Source organism: Rhododendron vialii, chromosome 4a (assembly GCF_030253575.1).
Source record: "Rhododendron vialii isolate Sample 1 chromosome 4a, ASM3025357v1".
Lineage (NCBI taxonomy): Eukaryota > Viridiplantae > Streptophyta > Magnoliopsida > Ericales > Ericaceae > Rhododendron > Rhododendron vialii.
Window position 1 is genome coordinate 9,962,591 of NC_080560.1, and position 24,706 is coordinate 9,987,296.

At 41.0% G+C, this 24,706-nt stretch overlaps 2 protein-coding genes across 2 annotated transcripts; both read left to right on the forward strand.

The window, feature by feature from the left end:
• Positions 1-8,812: 8,812 nt before the first annotated feature.
• On the forward strand, positions 8,813-9,420 carry LOC131321951 (uncharacterized). Its single transcript, XM_058353007.1, has 2 exons — positions 8,813-9,231; positions 9,311-9,420. Exons 1-2 carry the CDS (start codon positions 8,905-8,907, stop codon positions 9,407-9,409), a joined length of 426 nt encoding a protein of 141 aa, XP_058208990.1. The 5' UTR covers positions 8,813-8,904; the 3' UTR covers positions 9,410-9,420.
• A 9,333-nt stretch (positions 9,421-18,753) lies between these two features.
• On the forward strand, positions 18,754-20,170 carry LOC131321950 (F-box protein At5g07610-like). Its single transcript, XM_058353006.1, has one exon. The coding sequence runs from the start codon at positions 18,845-18,847 to the stop codon at positions 20,024-20,026; it is 1,182 nt and encodes a 393-aa protein (XP_058208989.1). The 5' UTR covers positions 18,754-18,844; the 3' UTR covers positions 20,027-20,170.
• Positions 20,171-24,706: the final 4,536 nt, after the last annotated feature.

Consider the following 24,706-nt stretch of genomic DNA (forward strand, 5'->3'; position numbering starts at 1 on the left):
AGTGATGATGACTTGAGGGAGGTCCAAATACCCCACAACAATGCATTGGTCGTAACCCTACGAGTTGGGGAATATGACATCGAAAGAATTCTAGTGGACTCGGGGAGTTGTACAGAGGTATTGTACTATGATGCATTTAAGAAGCTGGGCCTGGCCCAATCAGACTTAGAACAGTCAACAACACCTCTAATTGGGTTCGGTGCAGGAGCAGTCTGGCCCCTAGGAAAGGTAACGTTACCTGTTCGGGCTGGATCAGTGGTGTTGAGAACAGACTTTCTGGTGGTCGATGTCCCATCTTCCTATAACGCGATTATAGGGAGGACATGGCTGCACAAGATGAGAGCAGTTTCCTCGACTTATCACCAGATGGTGAAATTCCCAGGTTCAAATGGGATTGAAGTCCTTAAAGGCAATCAGAAAGTGGCTCAACAGTGTTTGATCTCCATCATCAAAACAGCCCCAAAAGTCCACCATGTTCATACGTTGGAAGCACCAGATCAACCAACTATCGAGGATGTTGGAAGAAGCCCGGATGAAAAAGTGGTTGAAGGATTGGAGAAGATTCAGATCAATGAGACTGATCCTGAAAGATATTTTTTAGTTGGGGAATTACTACCAGCAAACGAAAAGGCTGAGTCGATAAGATTTCTAAAAGAGTATATTGATGTTTTTGCATGGGTGCCAGAGGAAATGCCCGGGGTAGATGCAGATGTGATCTGTCATCATTTAAAGATTGACCCTCAACACAAGCCGATCATTCAGAAAAAACGAAGGGCAGCCGTGCAGCATGTAGATGCAGTGATTGAGGAGGTCGATCGTTTACTGGAGGCCAAGGCAATACGTGAAGTCTATTACCCAGAGTGGTTATCCAACACTGTTGTGGTAAAGAAGAAGAATGGGAAGTGGCGTGTCTGTGTGGACTTCACAGACCTGAACAAAGCGTGTCCTAAAGACAGTTTTCCTTTGCCTAGGATTGACCAATTGGTTGATGCAACCTCTGGTTACGAGCGAATGAGTTTTCTCGATGCATATCGAGGATATCATCAGATTGCTATGTTTGAACCTGATCAAGAGAAGACTTCGTTCATCACACCACGAGGGTTATACTGTTATAGTGTCATGCCGTTTGGGCTGAGGAATGCTGGGGCTACATACCAAAGACTTGCAACCATTATGTTCAAGAAACTCATCGGGAAGACTTTGGAAGTTTACATAGATGATATGGTGGTAAAGAGTCGAGAAAAGGGAGGGCATATTTCTGACCTAAAAGAAGTGTTCGAAATCCTTAGGAAGTATAGATTAAAACTCAACGCCTCGAAGTGTGCGTTTGGAGTTGGTTCAGGAAAATTCCTGGGCCATTTGGTAACTATGAGAGGGATAGAGGCAAATCCCGATCAGATTGATGCCTTATAGAGACTACAGAGTCCCAAAACTACCAAAGAAGTCCAGAGGCTGACTGGAATGGCAGCAGCACTTAACAGATTCGTCAGCAGGACAAGTGACAAGTGCAGACCCTTCTTTCAGCTATTAAAAAAGAGGGAGGGATTTGAATGGGGAGCAGAATGTGAGCAAGCTTTCCAGGACCTGAAGAAGTACCTGGCCGAACCCCCATTGTTGACAACTCCACAGCCTGGTGAGTCTTTAATTCTGTACTTAGCTGTTTCCGAGCATGCAGTAAGCGCAGTTCTGTTGAGGGATTTGGGGATCGAGCAAATCCCCATTTATTATGTTAGCAAGACATTGTTGGATGCAGAGACGAGATATCTGCCTTTAGAAAAACTTGTCCTGGCACTTAGGACAGCAACCAGGAAATTGCCACACTACTTCCAAAGCCATAAGGTTGTGGTTTATACTGAGTATCCATTAAAATCACTGCTTCAAAAGGCAGATTTCTTGGGAAGGATCTCGACGTGGTCCGTGGAGTTAAGTCAGTATGATCTCGAGTATCAGCCACGCACAGCAATTAAAGGCCAGGTGTTGGCTGATTTTGTGGCAGAGTTTTCCCCCACTGTTGCTCCCTTGCCTCCTACGAGAAAGGAACAGGCAGCTAAGACATCATCCTTGAAGGATCAACCCGTAGCCGAACAGGATCCCAAAGAATGGAAGTTATTCGTTGATGGATCAGCGTGTAATACTGGTTCTGGAATTGGAGTTGTCCTCTTTCCTCCTCAAGGAGTTCTGATTGAACTCTCTGTTCGGCTTGGATTCAGTGCATCGAATAATGTGGCTGAATATGAAGCACTCTTGGCAGGATTGAGAAGTGCGAAGACCCTTAAAGCAGAACGGGTCAGGGTGTATTGTGATTCCCAGCTTGTTGTGAATCAACTGTCCGGCGAGTACGAGACTCGGAATGAAAAGATGGTAGCCTACGTGCAGGCAAAAGACTTGCTTGATACCTTCGAGAGGGTATATATTGAGCAAATAAGTTTTGGACAGAATGCTCATGCAGATTCTTTAGCTTGGTTGGCTGCAGCAGTACCAATAGAGTTCAAAAGAAGGGTGACAGTAGAATACCTAAATGAGCCGAGCATTGGGAGGAGTGTAGACTTGGTCTTGGACGTGAACCAAGGACCAAATTGGATGGACCCAATAATGGAGTTCTTACGAGACGAGATACTCCCTTCTGATAAAAAGGAGGCCCACAAGATAAGAGTCAAATCTGCTAGGTTTTGGCTGTCCCCAGAGGATAAGTTGTATAGGAAATCCTTTACAGGTCCCTATTTGCTATGCGTACATCCTGAGATGGTACAAAAGTTCCTTCATGAAATCCACGAGTGAACATGTGGGAGCCATGCTGGGGGCAGATCTATAGCCCACCGAGCAATTACTCAAGGCTACTGGTGGCCACACATGCAAGAAGATGCAAAGGTGTATGTAAAGATTTGTGAGAAGTGTCAAAAATTCTCACCAATGATTCGAACACCCGCCGAAGATCTGGTGCCTTTGACAAGTCCCTGGCCTTTTGCTCAATGGGGGATGGATATCGTGGGTCCATTGCATAAAGCAACTGGGAATCGAAAATTCCTACTCGTAGCAACTGATTATTTTACAAAGTGGATTGAGGTAGAACCACTGGCCAAAATCACTGAGCCTATGATAGAAAGGTTCGTGTGGAAAAGCATCATCACTCGCTTTGGGGTCCCTTATTCATTGATCACAGATAATGGATCCCAATTCCAGAAGAAATTCAAGGCTTTTTGTGCCCAATATGGAATAAGAAATTATTATTCCACCCCAGCCTACCCTCAGAGTAATGGGCAAGCAGAGGCGTCTAATAAAACTATCCTTGATGGAATCAAGAAAAGACTGGACAAAGCAAAGGGTAAGTGGCCTGACGAGTTACCATTGGTTCTGTGGGCTCACCGAACAAAGCCTAGGAGGTCTACGGGAGAGACCCCCTATTCATTGGCCTATGGAACAGAGGCTGTCATACCTCTAGAAGTGGGTCTGCCGACCAACAGGACCGTTTTGGTTGAAAGTGGAGGCAATGACAGGGCCCTTCAAATCGAGCTTGACCTTGCCGAGGAAAGGAGAGAAAAAGCCTTGGTACATCTTGCTTCTTACCAAGAACAGCTGATGAAAAGCTACAACAAGCATGTTCACCCTCGAGAATTTGGTGTTGGGGACCTCGTGCTACGAAAAGTGCTCGGCAACACCAAGGTGGCTAACGAAGGCAAGTTGGGGGCAAATTGGGAAGGTCCGTATCGAGTGACTGAGATTGTAGGCATAGGGGCCTATAAATTGGTAGATTTGGATGGTAATCCAATTCCGAGGCCTTGGAATGTTCATAATCTACGAAAGTTCTTTGTTTAAAAGAAGCATTCAGTTCTGTTTTAGATTTGCACTACGTGATTGTGTGGGAATTACGAATATAATTCCCTTGTTCTATATTTTAGTTGCAAGGGGTACGAATAAACGCCCTCTTGAGTTTTACCGATTATAAATAAAATCACTTTTTTAGTATAATTGTTATGTTCTAATCTAGAATATTGGTATTTGTTTTAAATACGAACTACGAGATTCGTTTCCCTCATTCGTATTGGGGAGCAGGGTATACAGTTCAGTACGTGAAACTGAAAATCAAGTATGAAACACTTGTAAGATTTTCAGTACGTGAAACTGAAAATCAAGTATGAAACACTTGTAAGAGTTTCAAAACTTTAAGTACGTGATACTTAGGCGTTTTTGCGTGAATACATCCAATACACAAGTAGTTCTAAGTACGTAATACTTAGAAGTTGTGGTGTGAGTACGTGAAACTCAACGAATGCAAGTACGAGACTCTTGTAAACGTTTATTGGCATGGCTTGAAAACATAACGAGTATATGTTAGCCACATTTGTTCAAGTACGAGAAACTTAAAAACATTAAGTACATGACACTTAAACACAAGTATGAAACACTTGTGTGACTTTCAAACAGTTAAGTACGTGACACTTAAACACAAGTATGAAACACTTGTGTGATTAAGTATGAGCACACTTATATGCCTTAAAAACCATTCAAGGTGGAACGCTTTTAAGTACGTGAAACTTAAAATTCAGAACAGGAAATCATGTGTGAAAGATTTGCTAAAAGTACGAAATACTTATGCAAACAAATGATGCTTAAACAGTACGAAATACTTAGATTGAAAATTGCATACGAACAGATGCAGCAAACATGGAAGCCGAGCAAAACATAAAAGTTATGCCACGAAGGGCCGAATACCTGTTTTAAAATAAAGTATTGATAGTACTGGTACCACGCAGGGTAAAGAAGGCTATGGCCATGCAAGACCAGCCGGATGATTTTTAAAACTACCTGTTTACTATCTTAATCCAGGTTCTGAACCTCAGGAGGGACATCAGCCTCATCAACAGCAGTAGCAGTTTGTACCTCTGGGATAACAATCTCAGTGGTCACTTCCAGAACAGATGATTGCACAACGTCATTTTGTGCTTCAACTTGTATTTCTTCATCAACATCTGCAAAATCGTCAATCTGTTGATCAACATCGTCTGCTGGAGCTGCAACTTGGCGACTTGGTAGATCATTCTCAACCCATAGGGGAGAATCCTCAGCAACTCCTGCCTTTGTAAGGCACGCCTCCCAGCAAGCAACCCAGATTTGGTCTTGAATATCAGGCATCTGCTCGACATAACTTGATGTTGTGGCGTCAAAACCCTTCTGATAACCATCTTCAAAGGATGCCTTTTTGGTGCTGTCCATCTCGGCCAAAACTTGATGCAGACTCTCCTCCGTGGTCACAAGCTTGCCCTTTGTCTCAGACAAATCAGCTTTAGCTTTATCTCTCTCTCTCTAATCTCGTGACTGTTCGAATCAGCCTGGTGTTGTCATTTAAAAGCCTGATCCTCTCGGCTTCAGCTTCCTGGAATTTTTGGCCCAGTACAACCATTTTTTGGATAAACTATAGCAAATACCAAAACGTGAGTAACTTTTTTCTTAAAACTTACAAAGATGAAGCTTTAAAAAAGAGAAGTTTTTATTACCTTGATTCCACTGACGAGACCAGTGGACACAAGCCGATCAGGGGGAGACAAAGACTCTTTCTGTAAGTCAACAGGGAGTAGCAACCCTTGGGCCAGAGCAAGTGCTGTCTCTGACGAACTAGCACTATCCCCGACGTGAACGGGACGGTCTCCTCTAGTGAATAGAGGAGTCCATGTTTGAGGAAGTACTTGGGTAGTTGGTGAAACGGGGTGATGTGTTTCGGTGTCTGCTTGAGAAGCAGTACCAGTAGGGTCTTCTGATCTAGGCCGTTTGTCTCTGTGAGCATCACTGGCCTCTATGGTAGTCTCCACTTCACGAGATGAAGTGGAGCGGTTCGAACCTCCTCTGTTACGACGGGGTGCAGGAGGGACGTTCCCTGTGGAAGCTACCCGACCAGATCCCCGTCCCCGAGAAGAGACGGTGAGGAGAGAGCTGAGGTTTAAAGGCTGATGTGTCATGGTGCTAGAGTTAGGAGAAAATTGAGAGTAACCTGAAGAGGATGATTGACTGGTGTCAAGATTCACTACTGGCTGTTCGGGTTGAAGAGGAATGACCTGTCTGGATCTTCGAATTCTAACTCGAGGTAACGGAACTCCTTCGGAAATAGGGATTTCACCCAATTGACCAGCTACAGTTACTCCTACGTTGGCTCTTGTGCTTCTAGGCTGAGGAGCAGTTGATGTGGAGGCAGCACTGGTGCTGGGGTGAGCAAGCCTCCTGTCGATAACACCTCTGTACGCAGGATCGTATCCCAGAAGCACATCAGCGTCACGACCCCGACCAGCTGTTTGGGTACCAGGCACGCCTTTATATTTTAGGACTTTGTTAATATCCTCTGTTCGGATGTTGCTTGGTGTACGTCTGGGACGATGATTAACGTTTTCAGCTGCAAAATATAAATCGAAAAACCAAATTTAGTACATGGAAAGGCTACGAGAAAGCAGTAAATGAAGAATTGTAAAAGGGTAAAATCAAGAGCATACGTGGATAGCCCCATATGTGGGGGCAATGGAGCCCCAGCACTTGGCCATCTTCCCCTAAAGGCTCGAATGCTCCAGTCACATAGAGGAAGTCGATCTCGTGGTCACGAGCAGAATCTGGCAGATTGAGCACGAAGCGCTTCTCTGCTCTCCTAACTTTGAAGTAGTAAGTATTGTACTCAGGGTTTAGTACTATACTATACCACCACTGGATGTCCCAGATTCCTAAATTGGTCTCTAGAATCCCATTTAGGGCTATAGTCCCCATTATCAATCTGAAAACGTTCGTAGAAACTTGCATGGGTGTAAGACGGTACCAGCTTAAAATCTGGCGAAGTAATGGATGAAGGGGGAAACGGACCCCGCCTTCGACAATGGACACGATTGGGATACACATTCTATCCCACGATCCAGCGTCCCTATCCGCTCCTAATGGGGCGAGTTCAAGCCCTACGTTTTCAGGAATATTGTATTTTTCTCTAAATGCCGCCATGGCAGCAGGGGTATCACAAAGCTTCCTAAACTTACTGGGTCTAGGAGGGTTGTCATCCGCCATGAGTATATTCAGAAAAGAAGAAAAGATGGAAATGGGTACGAATTGAAACCCTAGAAACGACCCACAAAATCTGAGAATGAGATCTCAGATGGAAACCTAAGAAGAAGAAAGGGAATGAAAGCGAGAATCTTACGAGAATATTGCGACGATTCCCTGGAGTGCAATCGAGTTTGCAGACGGCGGCAATGGCGGAAAGCTTTAAAGAGAAAGACTGAAAGTTCGAATGTTTTGGGTAAAAAACCAAAAAGAGCCCTTTCAGGGGTTTAAGGGTGAGAGACGGAGACGAAACGTCTCCTCTCACGCCGTTATAGGTAAAAGTAACGGAAAGCAGCAATCGTTCTGACACCGTTTCATAGAACGTCAGTTCGAAATTAATGCTAGGCATATGAAACGTGCCACGTGGAGTCATTACCTCGAGATGGTATAATGACAGAGGCGCCAAAAGGCATCAATGAGATATTGAAATTATGACTGCACGGGATCAAAAGAGTTTGGTCTAGATAGAATTCTGTTTCTAAGCATCATATATTGCCCCCGAACAGTGGTAAATACATGAAGCTGGGGAGCAATTGTAGGGAGGTATTCCCGAGCAGATACATTTAGTTACCGAACACATGATGTTTGGGAACACGTGGTGAATACGACTGGACTTATCGCCGGCCAGTATGAAGAACAGCGATATGGAACAATGACATGTGAAGTCCTTGGTCCATGCAATCTGTTCGGCTGAATAAAGGCCAATGACATGACAAGTCACTAGTGTAAACTATCTGTTCGGCAGATAAGAGACATTCTGATTACATTTGGACCAAGTTACATGTGAAGTCCTTGGTCCAGGTAGTCTGTTCGGCTGTGAGACAGCCGAACAAAGAAGGAGCTCCAATCGAGAGAAGGAGCAGAGGGAATACTCTGGAAGATTCCAGAGTAGTCATGTCCCATAAAGGGATAAAGATCCCAAGAATATAGGATCTGAGAAAGATACCCAACAAGTATGGGATGTTCGGCTCTTAATGAAAAAGAATCCTAAAAGGACTCTTTTCCATAAACTGATAAAAGGAAACGATACTCCTTGATATCCTGGGTTTCCTATACGAGTTAGGAGTCCTATGGCAACAAGGATGCTTGGACAGCAAGCATCCATAAATTTATAAATATGAGGTAAACCTAGAGGTGAAAGGTACGCAATACATTGCATTATTATTGCTTTCCTACTGATAATTAGGGTTGAGTTTTCTAGTACGTGATACTAACAAAGGCATCGGAGGGCCTTTGCCACGAGAGGCAAAGGTGCACTCACCCCCTGTCTATTTTGCAGATTAGGGTTCAGACGTCGAGCTAGGGTTCCGGTGAAGAGGCACGATAAGCCGTTGCAATCCAGTTAAAATGGGGGGATAAGAAGGGGTGGATGATGGGAAAAAATGTCAAATTACTATTTTGCCCATGTGCAGAGTTATATTTGATTATGTATTAAAACCAGTATATAAATTTAAAAATCAATATATTTAAGCAATTTTGCACAATTGGAAGTATTAGAAAATGAATTTATTAAAAAAGGTATATTCTATAAAATTTATATTAAAAAACGTTTTTAATATAAATTGTTCGTATTTATGTATGATATTTTTTTTTTTTGGAAATTGTTTTTGTTTGTTTTAATGAAAAGACAAATTAGGATAGATTTGAATGAAATGTATGATTTTAGATTGAATGGAAAGTGAAAGTTGGTTGAATGGTGAATGGTGGATATATTTTTGAATGGTGGATATGTAGTTGAATAGTTGTTGAATTTTTGGTTATAAATAGCAAGCAAACTTGGTTCAAACTCATTCAATAATTTCAGTTACAAAAACTTGTGTCATATTTCTTTTTTGTTGTATGGCTGGTCGTCCGCCTCCTCGTCACAATTGGGTCCAGGCTGAGGAAATGCTGTTGATTTCGGTACTGAAATCAATGGTGGTGTCCCGATTGTGGACCACCAGGAGTGGACACTTTCGTCCAGGTTACACGAGCTACTTGAAACGTTTCATGAACAATGATTTTCCCGATGCTAGCATCGAGGAATGGCATATTGAAGCGAAGATAAAGAAGTGGCGCCGTACTTGCTTCATCATTGTCAACCTACTTGATCGTCTCGGGTTTGAATGGGATGCAAGTCAAAACATGGTGGTGGCTGAAGACGATGTTTGGGATGCATTCGTCCAAGTAAGACTTAATAAAGTGTTATAAATTTTTGTGAAATGTCAAGATATTTTTTGTTCTTAATTTTTTCATTTTGACTTAGGTTAACAAACAAGCTAGGGAAGCAAGAGATGTTCAATTTTCACTGTTTGAAGATTGGCGTGTTTGCTTCATTCCTCCTCCCGAAGAGCCCGAGGAGTAGGTCAAGATGGCAGAAAAATAAATAGCATTATTCATGGATGTTATGTCATTTGTTATCTCTGTTCATGATATTCGAATATAATGTTAAAACGTCTTCATTTAAAATGAATTACAACTTGTCTCCGTTCATAACATGTGAATTTTACATAATATTGGAACGTCCAACTTCATTCGGAATGGAGAACAAGTGCCAACAAAATACAATCTACGAAACCTAAAAAAAACATAGAACAAACGACCAGCATCTATTGATTTCATGTTGAAGTCCCACCGCACTTGCAGATGTGGAACTTTTGGCTTCCAACTTTGTGAGCTCGTATCTCTTCTCGTGAAACTTGAGCAATGCTTCTTCGGCTCCATCGAATGTCTTGTATATTTTCGCCATGCTTCCTGAGTATCCATTAACTTGGAGTTGAACTTCTCCCCAAGTTGTATAGATGCCCGGCTTACGCCCAACGAAAACCACCCAATAATAGTCTTTTTCTTCACCTGTCATTGAATAATCTATTCGAAAACAACATTATAAGTCACCACAAACGCATGAACCAAAATGCCTCTTAATCACTAATAAATAGTTGGAAAAAAAAACCGTATTTGGCTCAAATTTCATCATCGTCAATTGACACATTTAGGACACAGACTACGACACAAGTAACAATGGTACCATATATAAGAGGACTTTTGTAGTCAAATAGTTGCAAACATGTAGCTCAGATTTGTAGACATCTTTTGCAAGGACTAGGCTGCAACATGAGTTGCCAAATGACCCTCTCAAACATTGCCCCGCCTAAGTCCCCAACGTGTCTTGTTAAATTTTCATCATAGCCACATACATAGATATACACACACAAAGGTTTTGGCCTCTGTTTGTGGGTTAAAGCTGCAGGTTTTGGCTCAGTTTGTGGCTGCATGTTCATTGAGTATATACATGCAGGTTTCAATTCAGTTCGTGGCTCAAAAAAATTTCATCATAACCACACAAAAATCTGAGTAAAAACCCCCAGTTTTAACTCAGGAATGCAGGCACAAAACTTAACCAAAGCCCCACAGTTTTCACACATACACAGAAGGCCACAAACCTGCAGGTACATAACAGAACCAACCAATGCAGTTTTCAAGCAAAAATAGAACCACAATACTAAACCAAAACCTACAGGTTTTACTGAACCACAATCTGTGTGCAGGAAATTGAACCAAAACCATGGCAGAAACTTGATCAAAACATAACCATAGGCCACAAAACTGAACCAAATAGATAATCAAGAGAAGAAACTAAACGAAAACTGAACCAAACAGACAAGCAGAACCAAAATTGAACCAAAAGTGTAGCAGACAGATGACGAGAGCCAAAACTGAACCAAAACTGTACCAGACAGACAAGGCCAACCAAAACTGAACCAAAACAGATAAGCACAACCAAAACTCAACAAAAACTGAACCAAAACAGAGAAGGATAACCAAAACTGAACCAAAACTATAGCAAACAGATGAGCAGAGCCAAAACTGAACCAAAACTGAACCAAAATAGATAAGCACCGCTTAAATTGAACAAAAACTATAGCAGACACATGAGCAGAGCCAAAACTTAACCAAAACTGTACCAAAATAGATAAGCACATCCTAAACTTAACCAAAATTGTAGCAGACAGATGAGCAGAGCCAACACTGAACCAAAACTGAACCAAACAGACAAGCACAGCCCTCTGTCATTGGTCATGCATGAACCAATAGTGGCCAAAACCAACAGTTTTAACCCACCTACAGTGGCCAAAACTTGCAACGTTAACCCACAAATAGAGGCACAAAACCTGAACCAAAACCTGCTGCCATTGCCACACACACACCCCCTGCTATACTTTTAAACCTGCAACTTTAACCCTCAAATAGAGGCACAAGGAACTGATAAACAGAGGCCAAAAAATAAAAATATGTACTGATAAAGAGGTCACAACTTCCAGCATATAAATAGAGGCCAGAACCACAAGCATAACCCAAAACTTGATAAAACACACACGTTACCATTGTCTTGTTAAATTTACATCAGAGCCACAACAAAACCCACATACAGGTTTTGGCCTTTGGTTGTGGGTTAAAACTCCAAGTTTTGGCTCCACTTTGTGGCTGCATTCTTATGAGGTTATGGGGGAGGTTTTGGCTCAGTTTGTGGCTCAGAAAGCCTTCATCATAACCACCCAAAATCATGAACCAAAACCTACAGTATAAACTCACAAATGGAGGCATAAAACAGGACCAAATCCCTGCAGTTTTAACACATTAACAGAGGCCATAAACCTGTAGTTTTGACACATATACGTAGGCCAAAAATCTACAGAAACCAAGCTAATTGCATAAACAGCAGCACCAACAAACCAAGCTAATAGAAAACTGCAGAAACCCACTTGGAGCATTTCCCAAATTTCCATAACAGAAACCAACCAACTAGGAAAACATCATGCTATTTTCTGCAGTCATCTATCCACAACACTGCCTCAAAAATAGGTCAGAAAACATCATGCCCTGCAATTTGCACACACACACACACACATATAGCAGCACAGAAAACTGCAGAAACCAACTTGGTAGTGGACTATAGGTTTTGGCCTCTGTTTGTGGGTTAAAACTACAGGTTTTGGCTCAGTTTATGGCTACATTTTCGTTCAGAATACACATGCAAGTTTTGATTCAATTCGTGGCTTAGAAAACTTTCATCATAGCCACCAAAATATCTGAACGATAACCCCCAGTTTTAACTCAGAAATGCAAGCACCAAACATAACCAATCCCCAATTTTAAAGAACCAGAATCTGTGTGCAGGAAACAGCCCAAAAATGCAGCAACAAAACATAAGCAAACCCTGCAGTTTCATCCACAGAACATAACCAAATGATAGCCAAAAACATAGCCAACTATTTGAAAGGGTACTAACAAACAGAGGCCAAAACTTGCAACATATAAACGGAGGCCAGAACCACAACCATAACCCTAAACCTGATAAAACACACACATATCACCTGCAACAGATAAAAAGAACAAAAAGTAACATTCTGTACTGAAAAACAGAAGCCAAAACCTGCTCGAACAATGGCCAAAACCTGATAAACATAGGCCAAAACATACACAGGTAACCTGCAGTTCAAAGGGTACTAATGCCTGGATTGGGCTCAGACAATACATATCAATCATAAGGGTACTCATGGCTGCAACTAATGTTACCCCGCCAAGGTATCTACCTTAATTAATGTTCAAATTATTTGCATCATTGCCCATAAACATAAGTAGAATGCATAGATAACCCAGATACCTGCATTGGACATCCCATTAACAAATCAAACTACATCCTCAAATACACGATTGTTTATGTTCAGTTTAATATAAGTACACCATCGTTTCATAAGTACAAACCATATTAAGAAGAAGAGCTTATGAACAAAAGGCTCTAACTATTACAAAATAAGGGACCACATGCATAGGAGTGATTTTCTGGCCACGTCAAAAAATGGGCCATATATGGTTAGGAGTTATAGATCGGCCAATTTAAAAACTTCAAGTCTACTTCTTCCCCCTCATGCCTAAACGGGACCAAAGACTATACCATCTAGGACGGCCTCAGCCCAAGCTTGTTTCAAGTGATCACGAATGCCATAGAATTGGTCCAACCTATCTTCAGCTGTACAAATAATGGCACCTAACTTAAATCTTTAGGTATCTGTCAAGTCAAGCTTTTCAAGCTTCTGCGGCACTTGCGTGTGGCGAGCGGATACGTCTTTCAATACCCCATTGCATTGGTGATTTTCTCCATATGACTATCACTCTTCTCGAGCCATACCTCCATGCTAGCAGCAAGGGATCCCACATCACCCATTCGTGTCCTCTTTTTCCCCCTTTGAGTTCCGGCATTAGCCGGAGGTGTGGAGGTCCGAGGAGTGGACGTCGGGAGTGACGTACGACGTGCGGAGTGTGAAGATGTAGAGACCGGAGGTGTGGAGGCCGGAGGTGTCGAGCCCAAAGGAATTTCATTGGTCATCCCCGTGAGTCCACTTGTGGGGGTGCCATGAAATTCTTCACCGAGGTATGGATAGTAGCAATCCTCATTCTCCTCAATGTCTTCATTATGGGCTGCATTTTCATTTGTTTGCGATCGCGCCATTTCCGAAGGAACCTCAGCCCCTTCTCCGTTGGCCCTATCCTTTTCGAATAGGAATTCCCAATCCTCAAAATAAGGGAAACGTTTCCCACCAACCTCTTTGGCCTTCCTAGGGTACGCCTAAACGAAGATTACAATCTTAGTACATCATCCCATGCCATAACATATGAATTAAAGCATTGGAAGTTACCTCTTCGTAGATTTTCCAAACGTCATCATCCACTTCAATCCTTTTGTTAACATGGTCCCACCCAAACCCACTAAGTTTTAGAATGTCCGTTATTTTGGCACAAGTTTGTCTCCAATACTTCACTTTGGAGTCAATGTGGGGGGAGGCCTTCAGTTTGCTCTCCGGCATGACCTTGTCCATCTCTTTCTCAAGTAAGGTGAAGAACCCAGGTTTGAACCCATTCTCCGCCCTCCATTTGTCACCGATTTCTGTGACCATGCATTTCATGAGGGCATCCTCTTCGGATTTCCTCCACACCCTACGCGTCTTTGCAGCCTTTCTTGTAGGCATATGACCTTCTTGGGTATCCATTGCTGAAAATAGATTTTAAGGTCGACAACGAATGATTATATCACAAGTTTATTATGAACTACAAACCGAAAATTGAATTACAATGAACTTACTACAATGTTTTTGAATTATAATGTTTACATCATAAAAGTTCTTCGAACCGCAATTAGAATGTTTACATCATAAAAAGTTCTTCAAATACTTGAACACAAATACACTAAAGAAAGTTCGTCATGGTGGGAAAACCTTTTGTCCCCCACCATTTTCTAGCCAATGGTTGTACATGGCTGTAGCCAACGCATCCCTCTCCCCGATCCATTGATTGGAAGTTTCTATGGTAGTGATGTGATCATCTGCCTCGACATCGTGTATGTGATCACGTTCCCATGCCGTGTATTCGTTCTCAATGGGATCGTTGAGCATATCTCTTTTGATGAGGTTGTGGAGAAGACAACATGCTGTCACGATACGTGTTTGAGTCCTAATGGGGTAATAGGAGTGAGACCTCAATATTGCAAATCGCATCTTCAACACACCAAAGCTTCTCTCAATCACATTCCTAGCAGCGGAGTGCTTCATGTTGAAGTACTCCTCTTTCGTAGTAGGCATGTGACCTTGCCTCCAAATGTTAATGTGATATAGCTGGCCGCAGTATGGTGCTAGGAAACCCTCAGCATTTTGGTATCCGGCATCCACAAGGTAGTATTGTCCTGTTCCAAATGGAAGTTATGGCATTAAAGGAATGGTTCATACTAGGAATAGAGGGAAAGGAAGGTGAACTTAGGAATTGACACATACCACGGGGGACTTTCAAACCATCGGGTCTTGAAATGACGTTCGCCAAGATCCTAGAGTCAGTGGCCGACCCTTCCCAACCAAACAAGACAAAGACAAACTTTAGGTCTCGACTACAAACACCTAAAACATTTGTGGCAATCTCACCCTTCCTTGACCTATAGCGTGGCCTGTCAACTGCCGGGGGATTAACTGGCACGTACGTCCCGTCCAATGCCCCGAGACAATTCTACGACAACATTTTAATACGACAAAATCAATACTACGTCCCTATGGTAAGAGTAGAGAAAACCAAATAGGAGATTTACAAACAATTCAAATGAACTTTACCTGAAACCAATTCCATCTACTGTCATCGTAGTTAGGAGGTACGGGCTCGGGCCTGACTAGGAGCATGTCGAAAAGGCGCAACACACCTTGGAGTATGACATTGAAATGTCTGCTTACAGTTTCAGTCGATCTCCAAAAGTGCAATTTCGTACGCCTCTGTTTTGTATGATGACCGAGGATGAACAAAAAAATGGCTACCCTCTCCTCAAGACAAACATTTCGCGAGTCTCCTAACCCAACACCTCGAAGTAGACAGCACAACCTAAAAAATGTATGTCTATTTACCCTTAACTGCTCGTGGCAATCTACTTCATTACCATTGACAAGCCTATTGACGGCATCTACTTGGGTCTGGTAGTAGTTTGGATTAGGAGACAACTCAGGACGGGGATAATGTGCCGTTGACACAATGAAGCAATACATCCGAAACACACCCATTGCAGCACGAATGTACATATTTAACGCAATAAATGCCTCTTGCTCTTCTCTTCTCCTTATTTCTGTTCTGTTTAATCTTGCCATCGTAAAAAAAACCTAAAAAAGTCCTTCATGCAATTTAGAATACACCAAAAGTATAACTTGTAATGTTATGTAATGGCTTTATTTATAAACTTCATGCTTTCAAATTTACTCCAAATGTCAAGTATCGAAAAGTCACTGCTTCTTTGTTTTGAAATGCCAACTTGTTTTATAATTGCAACAAAACTTGTTACGCATTACCACAACGCAAAAAACCTGACAAATACACATAATGAACCTACAAAAAGTATTCCTAATCTACAACCTGCACAAATACAAGTGGACTTACACAACCTGCTAACAACAAAAAGAGGGCTTACACTATGCGAAAAGGAAACCCTAATTACAATGGTTCAGAAAATTAATCTACACAAATAAACCTTTACTACTCTTTTACAACAATATGCACAAATAATCTGCACAAATAATGATTCAATAAACCCTAACCAGTTTGCAAATTTAACACATTTCTCAAATCCTAATCAGAAATATCAGTTCGCATAACCCTAATCAGAACAAATCTGTTCGCAAAACCCTAATCAGAATGATCACCTCGCAAAACCCTAATCAGAATAATCTGTTCGTAAAACCCTAATCAGAATAACAAGTTCGCAAAACCCTAATCAGAAAAATCTGTTCGCAAAACCCTTATCAGAAAAATCTATTTAACAAACACTGGTCACAAAAATCAGTTTGCACGACCCTAATCTGAATAATCAGTTCGTAATCAGAAAAATTTGTTTGCAAATCCGTAATCAAAAAAATCTGTTCCAAAAATCCTAATCACAAAAATCACCATAAACCGTATATCCCGTACGAAATATACACACAAACACAAACAGAGATAATGGCATGATGAAGATGAGGGCTTGACAACCAAATCTCGTACACACAGTCACACACACAAAAACAGATCTGAGAATCGATACATAGATCGTGTGACGAAGATGTGGGCGTGAGAAACATTACAGCACGAATTTTATGCCATACCTGAGTTCGCAGAAGGAGAAATCGACCAAATCCCCACCAAACCCTCTCCTCCACAGACCAGAAAAGGGCAGCAACACAAATGGTAAAGCGACGAGGCCTGGGGGTGGGAAAAGGGGATAACGAGGGGTATCTTCGTCCACAAAACCCCCCTCCATAGCCGGATTAAATTTGGGGACCTCAGGAGGAGCCCAAAAGTAAGACCGGAGAAACCCTAGAACTCGCAAAAACGAAGAGGGGGTGGAAAATAAAAGGGTCTGCTAATTGCCATGCCAAACGAAGGAAAAGGCGTGGGCCCCTCTCCATATACCCCTTCTAATATTTCCCCTCCTCTTTTTCCTTCATCCAAGCAGGGCTTTAATGGAAATCTTGAGGGGTCCGTGATATTTACCAAAGAGAATAAATTCTCTCCGCCGGGGTTGGAAAACCCCAGTTGTCCTCCAAACCAATAATATGCTGCCACATCATCAAATTGTACCTGAAAATGGAAGACTCACGTGCTTGGTGGTTCGGTCCTCTACTTGGGTTATACCTACAGTTACAGTACTCCTCCCTCCTACTAGTACTACTCCTACAAGCCAAAAACTTAACCAATCAAAAAGTTTTTTTTTTTTTCCAAGAACCGATCAAAAGTTTGAGTATTAACCTATAGGCTGATAACCTATTTTTCCAACTGTCAGAAATATTCGGGTCAGTTTATGCTTGCTTTGACTATTTATCTTATTAGTCCGATCAAAGACAGATCATCTATACCGAAACTAAGGGATTTAAAAAAAAATTGTTCATGGTATATGACTATATATATTGATTTGAACCAGTGAGAAGATACTTATTTTTTTAATCATTTTATTTTGGAATGTCGTAATTAATTTTTATCTTTAGGACTTTCATAATTAAGTATCTACTCTTTATTTATTTATTTCGGTCAAACGGAAATACTCATAAATTAAACTAGAGTAGATAATTGATTATGACTTACGAGAGCTCTATAGGCAAAAAATAATTATGAATTTTTACGATAAAATGATCAAAAAAATAAGATATTCGCATCGGTTCAAACGGATTGAAAATTGTAATACTTAATTTTTAAGTATATTTTTTAATTATAAATAGTCTAAAAAATTTAAATGCTCCAATGTTCAATCCGTTTGAACCGATGCGAAGATCTTATTTTTCTGATCATTTTATCTTAAGGGTTATAATTAATAGTTGTCTCTAGGATTCTCATAATCAAGTATTTGTTTTATAAATAACGTAGCAATATAGTCATGTAACATGAATAAATTTTTTTCTTAATCCCGTAGTTCCGGCGTAAATTACCTGTTTTTGATCGATTGAGGAGAGAAATAGTCAAAGAGTACACACGAACACCTCTAACCGTTGAAAAAAAGGGTTATCAGGTTGTAGGTTAAGAGATCTCGGAGGTTAAATACTTAAACTTTTAGATCGATTCTTGTTAAAAAAGAAAAGAAAAAAAAACTTTTTCGATTTTGTTCGATTCTTAGTTTAGTTTAGTTTTTCATTGGTTAAGTTTTTAGCTTGCAGGAGTAGTACTAGTAGGAGGAGGAGGAGTACTGAAAAAGGTTAAAGTCAAGTTGGAGGACTGAACCACCAAGCACGTACGAGTATTTCTTCCATTTCTTGGTACAATTTGATGATGTGGCAGCATATTATTGGTTTGGAGGACAACTGGGGTTTTTCAATCCCGGCGGAGAGAATTTATTCTCTTTACGAAATTATCTTCTTTGTTTTGGGAGTGATTTTGTCATCCCATTATCCGATGGCACTCTCCTTTGTGACTAAGGCTCTGTTTGGAATTTAGAGAAAGGAAAAAAAAAGGAAAAAAAAATAAAAGAGAAGGAAAATGAGAGGAAAATACTAGGAAAAACTTACTATTCAATGAACTTAAAATCTTTTTTCTTCACTCTTTTCTTTCTAACCAATTATTAGGAGGGAAAATTTTTTAATTTTCCTTTTTTTTCCTTTCTTTTCCCTAGGTTCCAAACGGAGCCTAAGATTTGTTTTTTAAAGAAAATGAGAGTGTGATCGGAAAAAATGGAGGTGGCAAAAATCAATTCTTTTGTTTTCTGTCTCCATCAAATTCCCTAGGTAGTCACTGCTTCCTCTGCAACGGAGGCCAAATGACTAGGACCAGAGCATCCACTAAAAGGAGAAAGTCGCTTACCGGCGCTACTCCGACGGTACAACCGGCGGCGGCGGACAATGTCCATGAACCAACACCGGCGGCGAACACAATCGGCTGCAGTGTCGATCTCCTGACAGAGATCCTCCTGCGTTCGCCGGCGAAATCCCTAATCCGATTCAAGTGCGTGTCAAAGAATTGGCTCTCCCTCATCTCCGACTCCCAATTCGCCCACAACCACTCTCGCCGAAACCCTAGGCCCATCTCAGGCTTGTACTTCTACAGCAGAAGACTCAAATCCGTCTTCTTCCACGGCGAACAGAATCTCCCGTCTCTACCCTTCGTCGATGCCCTTGGCTGCCATGAGAATTTAACTGAGATTGTAGACTCCTGCAACGGATTGCAGTTGTGCGAGAAATTTGACGGTAAGGATTTCGCAGCGCAATACATTGTTTGTAATGTCTTTACACAGAAATACCGAGTACTTCCTAAACCTAATGGGAATTCATCTAAATGGATTACTCATAAAGCGTTCTTGGCCTTCGATCCTTCCAAATCGCCTCACTACAAAGTTGTCTTGGTTAGTTACGTGCTTCACCCACCTTATGAAATTGATGTGTTCTCTTCGCGGACTGGGTGTTGGGAAAAGGGTTTTGCGCCGCATACGTGTCATGGCTGGGGTGCGTATTGGAACGGAGCAATCCATTGGGTAGGTGATGAGAATTGCTTGAGATTTGATGTGGACGCGGAGGAGATGATAGCTACTCCAAACCGTCCGCTGCCCAAAATCCTTAGTCAGGACAAGATTAGGTATCTTGGAGAATGTGGTGGCCGCTTGTTTCTCATTCAGTCTCGTTCGCGCAAGGTCTTGGGATTCAGAATCCTTGAATTATGTGGTACCTGGTGCGGGAGTTACCAAGTCAATCTTAGACCCATCATATCTGCATTCCCTGAGTTAGAAACAACCTTTAAATTTGATGTGCTCTCACTGTTGTGCGTTGGGGATGTAGAGAAAAAGGAGGATTTCACACTAGTGTTAGCTATTCCAGGGAGAATTATTGCTTATAATCTGCATCGGAAGACATGCGATGTGCTTTGTAATCTGTCGGTAGATGACTTCATTAAAAGTGGTAGGAATGGTTGTGCTTATCCCTTTGTTGAAACCCTATCTCCAGTATGAATAGTATCCTGAATGTTGTGTTGCGTATTTGCTTTTTGTAGAACTTTAAAACTGAATCAGCTTCTTTGTGTTGAAGAGCCATAGGTTTTTGTTTCACATGTTGCTTCAATAGCTTTATCATTCTTGGCTGTATACTTGTTCTTGGAAGTCTGTGATGCATAGTTGTGCTCTTCATCAGTACCTTGTATTTTTGTTAAACAATATGATACAAACTGAGGATGACAAGAAGAAGTAAAGGAGGTTGGAGGAATTACAAGAAAAAATTAGAACAAAAAAGTTCTCAATTTGTGGTGCCAACACACCGTTTAAGATTACCGTGAACTAAGGAATCTCCAATCTGAAAAATGTGCTCATTATATCCAGATTGTAATTTGATTTTCACTCCTTTTTGCAGAGATATTTTTTTTTGTTCAGTCTCAAGTTCCAATTTTGTCTAACTGGCTGCCACTGCAGAAGTCTATATCTGCTCTACCGTAGTTACCCATACAAATGCTTCCATATCCATATCCATATCCATGACAATTTCCAATTGCTCTTGTTATGCCATTTCATTCTGAGGATCTCCCTTGGATATCTTTCCTTCTTGTGACTGTAGTAGACTCCCATAAAACATTCTAATGTTCCCCTTTGCTTGGGTATTTGTCAACTTTTTTGGTCTTTAATCCCACGTATTTTTCTGCTGCCTGATGTACCGGAGCATGCTTGCGTTATACTTTTGTTCCTTCATATGTGGGCCTTTCTTTGACTACTTTTGATCGACAAGGAGGGTGCGTTAAACTCATTGATTACTGGGCTTTTGATATGCTTGTGATGAAATATGTTGGTAAAATGGTTACTTGAGTAGCGAATATTCTTTCCACTTATTTCTGTTTCACCAAAAAGAGAGAGAATATTCTTCCACTCTACTTATGCAATTGAAACTCTAATCAGAAGTAGACTCAAGCTGTATGATACTCTAGGGCTCACTATAGTTCGGGCTGGCTGAAGGTCTATATGTTCAAGGAAGGAGTAGAAACTAGAAACAAACAGCAATGAATTGAAAAGTTGATACTGCTCTGTGTGTGTGTGTGTCTGTGTGTGTGTGTCTGTGTGTGTTCTAGCCGGCAAAGTTGTCCTCCATATTTGTAACTCTTTAAGTGCTAGACATTGACATTGCTCTGTTATATTTTGGGCAGGTGACTTTGATTTTCTAATTAGTATATTGTTGAGAGTCTTATCAGACTCCATAGCCATTCTCCATGTGGGGTATGAACGTCATAGGGGACATCAATCCGAAGGCTTCCAATGGTCACTGCTTTATCCTGGTCCCTCATTGAGTACCTATTCTCTGTTTAGCGATATCTTTTTTGTCTGTGATCTATATATGCTCTTCATTTAGTTTTTCCTTCAGTAGATGGTATGTGAGGCTACATACATCCAACCCTTGCCCAACCCCGCGGTGGGGGGATACTCGCACGGTATATTAGCCCTTTTAGATGGTATGCCCTCCTCCGTAAAACCCTAATTTTCACCCTGCTCAAGTATTTTATTCGTTGTTGGTCTTTTGATGCTCTAGTTCATCCATTGTTGCCATGTGATTGGAACTTCCATAGCTTTAGATATCGTTCAACTCGCCTGACGTATCAGTTTAGCTGCAAGAATAGGTTCTCTGTGTAATACAAAATTGGAATTGCAGGATTGGGGTTCATTGTTGACTGCATTAGAAATGAAACCTTTGTTCGTCCATCTCCACAGCCTACACATGTATAGCCTTTGAAACTGGAGATGGTCTCAAGTTTCGGTTACCTTCATGGTGATGTTCAATCTATTCGTTGAGAGTTTATTCCTCGTTTGACCAATGTCCTACAGGTTTCAACCTCGTTTACGGCGTACCTAATCGTAAAAGTGCACTAATCGTAACTCCTTTATGATGATTTATAACAGGATGAAGTAGTACAAAATAGTCACTTTTGCTTCATGAGAAAGTTCTCTTGAGAAAACAGGAATCTCCTTTATTCAAACATGCTCTACTGAAGATGAACAAGTCAAAATGTTCTCCAAAGAAAACTACACGTTTTTATCAAGTAAGATCCGGTACACAATTGAAGTTTAAGCATAAGGAAACGACTCAAATTTTTAGATTATAATCATGAAAAATGAAAATTTAGTCAAGTTGTTTCATTCCTTTCCTCTTCAACAAGCCGGTGGTGATCTCACCTGTGTTCCGAGCATCATCTTGTTGAGGTTCTTATGAACTGCATCTATATTTCTTTCTGTTCACAGAATCGACTCCCGTTTGCTAAACCTACTTTGGTACTCATTTTCTTAACCTTATTTCAGAAAATGACAGTAACATTAACACAATGATAAAAATTTGTGGCAAGGGGATAACCTTGATCAAAACAAATTAAACCGCCGCGATGTGAAAACATTTAGATCAGATAAAAGGTTCCCCAAGCAGAAATTGGGAAATTAAGGTGCTCATCACACTTTTTTTCACATTTATTTGCTGCATTATTAAGTATTATACATTAAAAAGGAATAGGAAGCAGGTGCGGAACTTAATTAATAAAAGATTGTGAAAAGAAGAGAGTCGACAAGCTTGATGCAGTTGCCGATCAAGAAAGACAAGTTTTTTTTTTTGATTACGTCACAGGAATACAAAAGAACAAAATTAGGAAGAGTCCTTAATCAAAATAGACTCTAACTTGGGCATAATACAACCCTCGTTTGAAAAGATTTTCCTATCTAGACAACAAGATACAATCCAATGTGCAGCCTTGTTATGAGCACAACTGCACCACACAATCGACCATTGTCTAGCCCTTGCCCACGCTTTGATATCCTCCACTATTGCCTTTATCTCCCAATAACAATGTAAACTCGAGTCGTTAGGCTATCTATAAGGTTTTTACAGTCAGACTAAAAATAACTGTGGGGGAACTGAACTCCATAGCCAATGCACAAGCAATTGGCAATGCCCATGCCTTTCAATGACAAGCGCTGAAGAAACCGTAACTCGACCATAACGCCAAACTTGAGCCGATCCACCACAATCTCTAACAATGATGCCAAAGGCTGCAGCCAATGTAGTGAAATTTTGTTCAGCCTGTAGATGTGAATCTGTGGAAAGCTATTACAACAGGACCATCTACCTAAGCCATCACTCATGATTCTAGCTCGGGCTCCATGAAATAGGAGTGACATAACTGCATTTGTATTCCCCATTATATGGTTCTTTATAGGGTATATATATATTTACCTAAGGCTTTTTGTAACGTACTCGAAATTTCAATTCGTGTACTATCCAATCTGTACTTCCTCAAATGTACATGTTCTTGGATGCACTCAAAGAGGGAAAAAAACGACAAACATTTCCATAAAACCGCCTCCCTCGTACTTGCACAAACTACGGCAGCGAAAACAGCTCACAACTTTCGATTCATAAACTCATGGAAAGGATGCAATTTTCGATTTCAATTCTCACTTGCCACCCACTTCTTCTTCCCGCTAATGAGAAATATTCAGTCTCACCACTGTGACTATGGCGAGAGCCAGCTGCGATAACTTAAAACCATTTCATATATCCAACAACAGCATGGTAAATCAAAAGCATGCAGTAAATGAAGTTAAAAGCATGCAGATTGAAACTCTCTCTCTCCTCTCACCTCAACACTTTTTCTCTCTCCAAATTCGATGTTGGGAGTTCGTTCGATGCATCAACCCACCACTGCGTGCTTAAGACCCAATTTGTATGGGAGTAACGGCAAAGAGTCCGCCACATCACTTGGGCCCAATATACATTGAATGACCCATATCCACTTAAAAAGCTAAGCCTTGTAAGTGGTGAGCCATCCAATTGTATATTAAAGTCCAATTCTTTTTCTGTTTTATCCGATGTGGGACTCAACGTTCACACATGTTCTAGCATTCGAGCCATCCAAAAAATGCAAGAGATGGAAATCTTTCCTTTGACTCTTATCTAATGGATCTCACACATAAAACAAGTACTATTGTTGAAAGATAGAGAGGAAATTGCAGGATTAGAACAGCAAAGCAATCATCCCCCAACTTAGACATGGTCCAGACCCTTCAACTCTTTTTTCTTTTTTTTTTTAATTTTAATCTGAGATCCTTCAACTCCAAGCCCAGAACCTTTTTTTTTTGTAAGACAACAGAAAGGGGAAAAAAAAATGAACCTAGTCTCGAATCTGTAACTCTAATCACCAATTGGTCAATGAATTACACACGACCATTAGTAACTTTGTACTACACACACTCTACGAACTTGTATCTTTTTTATTCACACAAAAAAAAAGAGGTAACAAAAAGGTTCTAAATAGGTCAGGTGCATAGTTTCAAGAATCTCATTTACTGCAACGATTCATCACCGATTCAATTTCAAAACAGATTCAACTAAAAAGTCGTATCAATTTTGCACAAAATCGTACCGTTTGGACAACTATAGATCTACAACGACTCAGAATACCATCAAGGTAAAAGAAGCAGACTGTAAACAAAATTCTAAACTGAGCTCACTTGTATCCCCAAGGCCAATGTCAGATGTGCCGTCTCCAATTGATGCTGACGAACCATACAAGCTCCTCCTCTCCACTGCACGATCCCTATAGGCAATCTGAGCCTGTTGTTCCTTCTGAGTAGTAGAAGCCAACTGAATCGGCATCCCAGAAAACCTCCTCT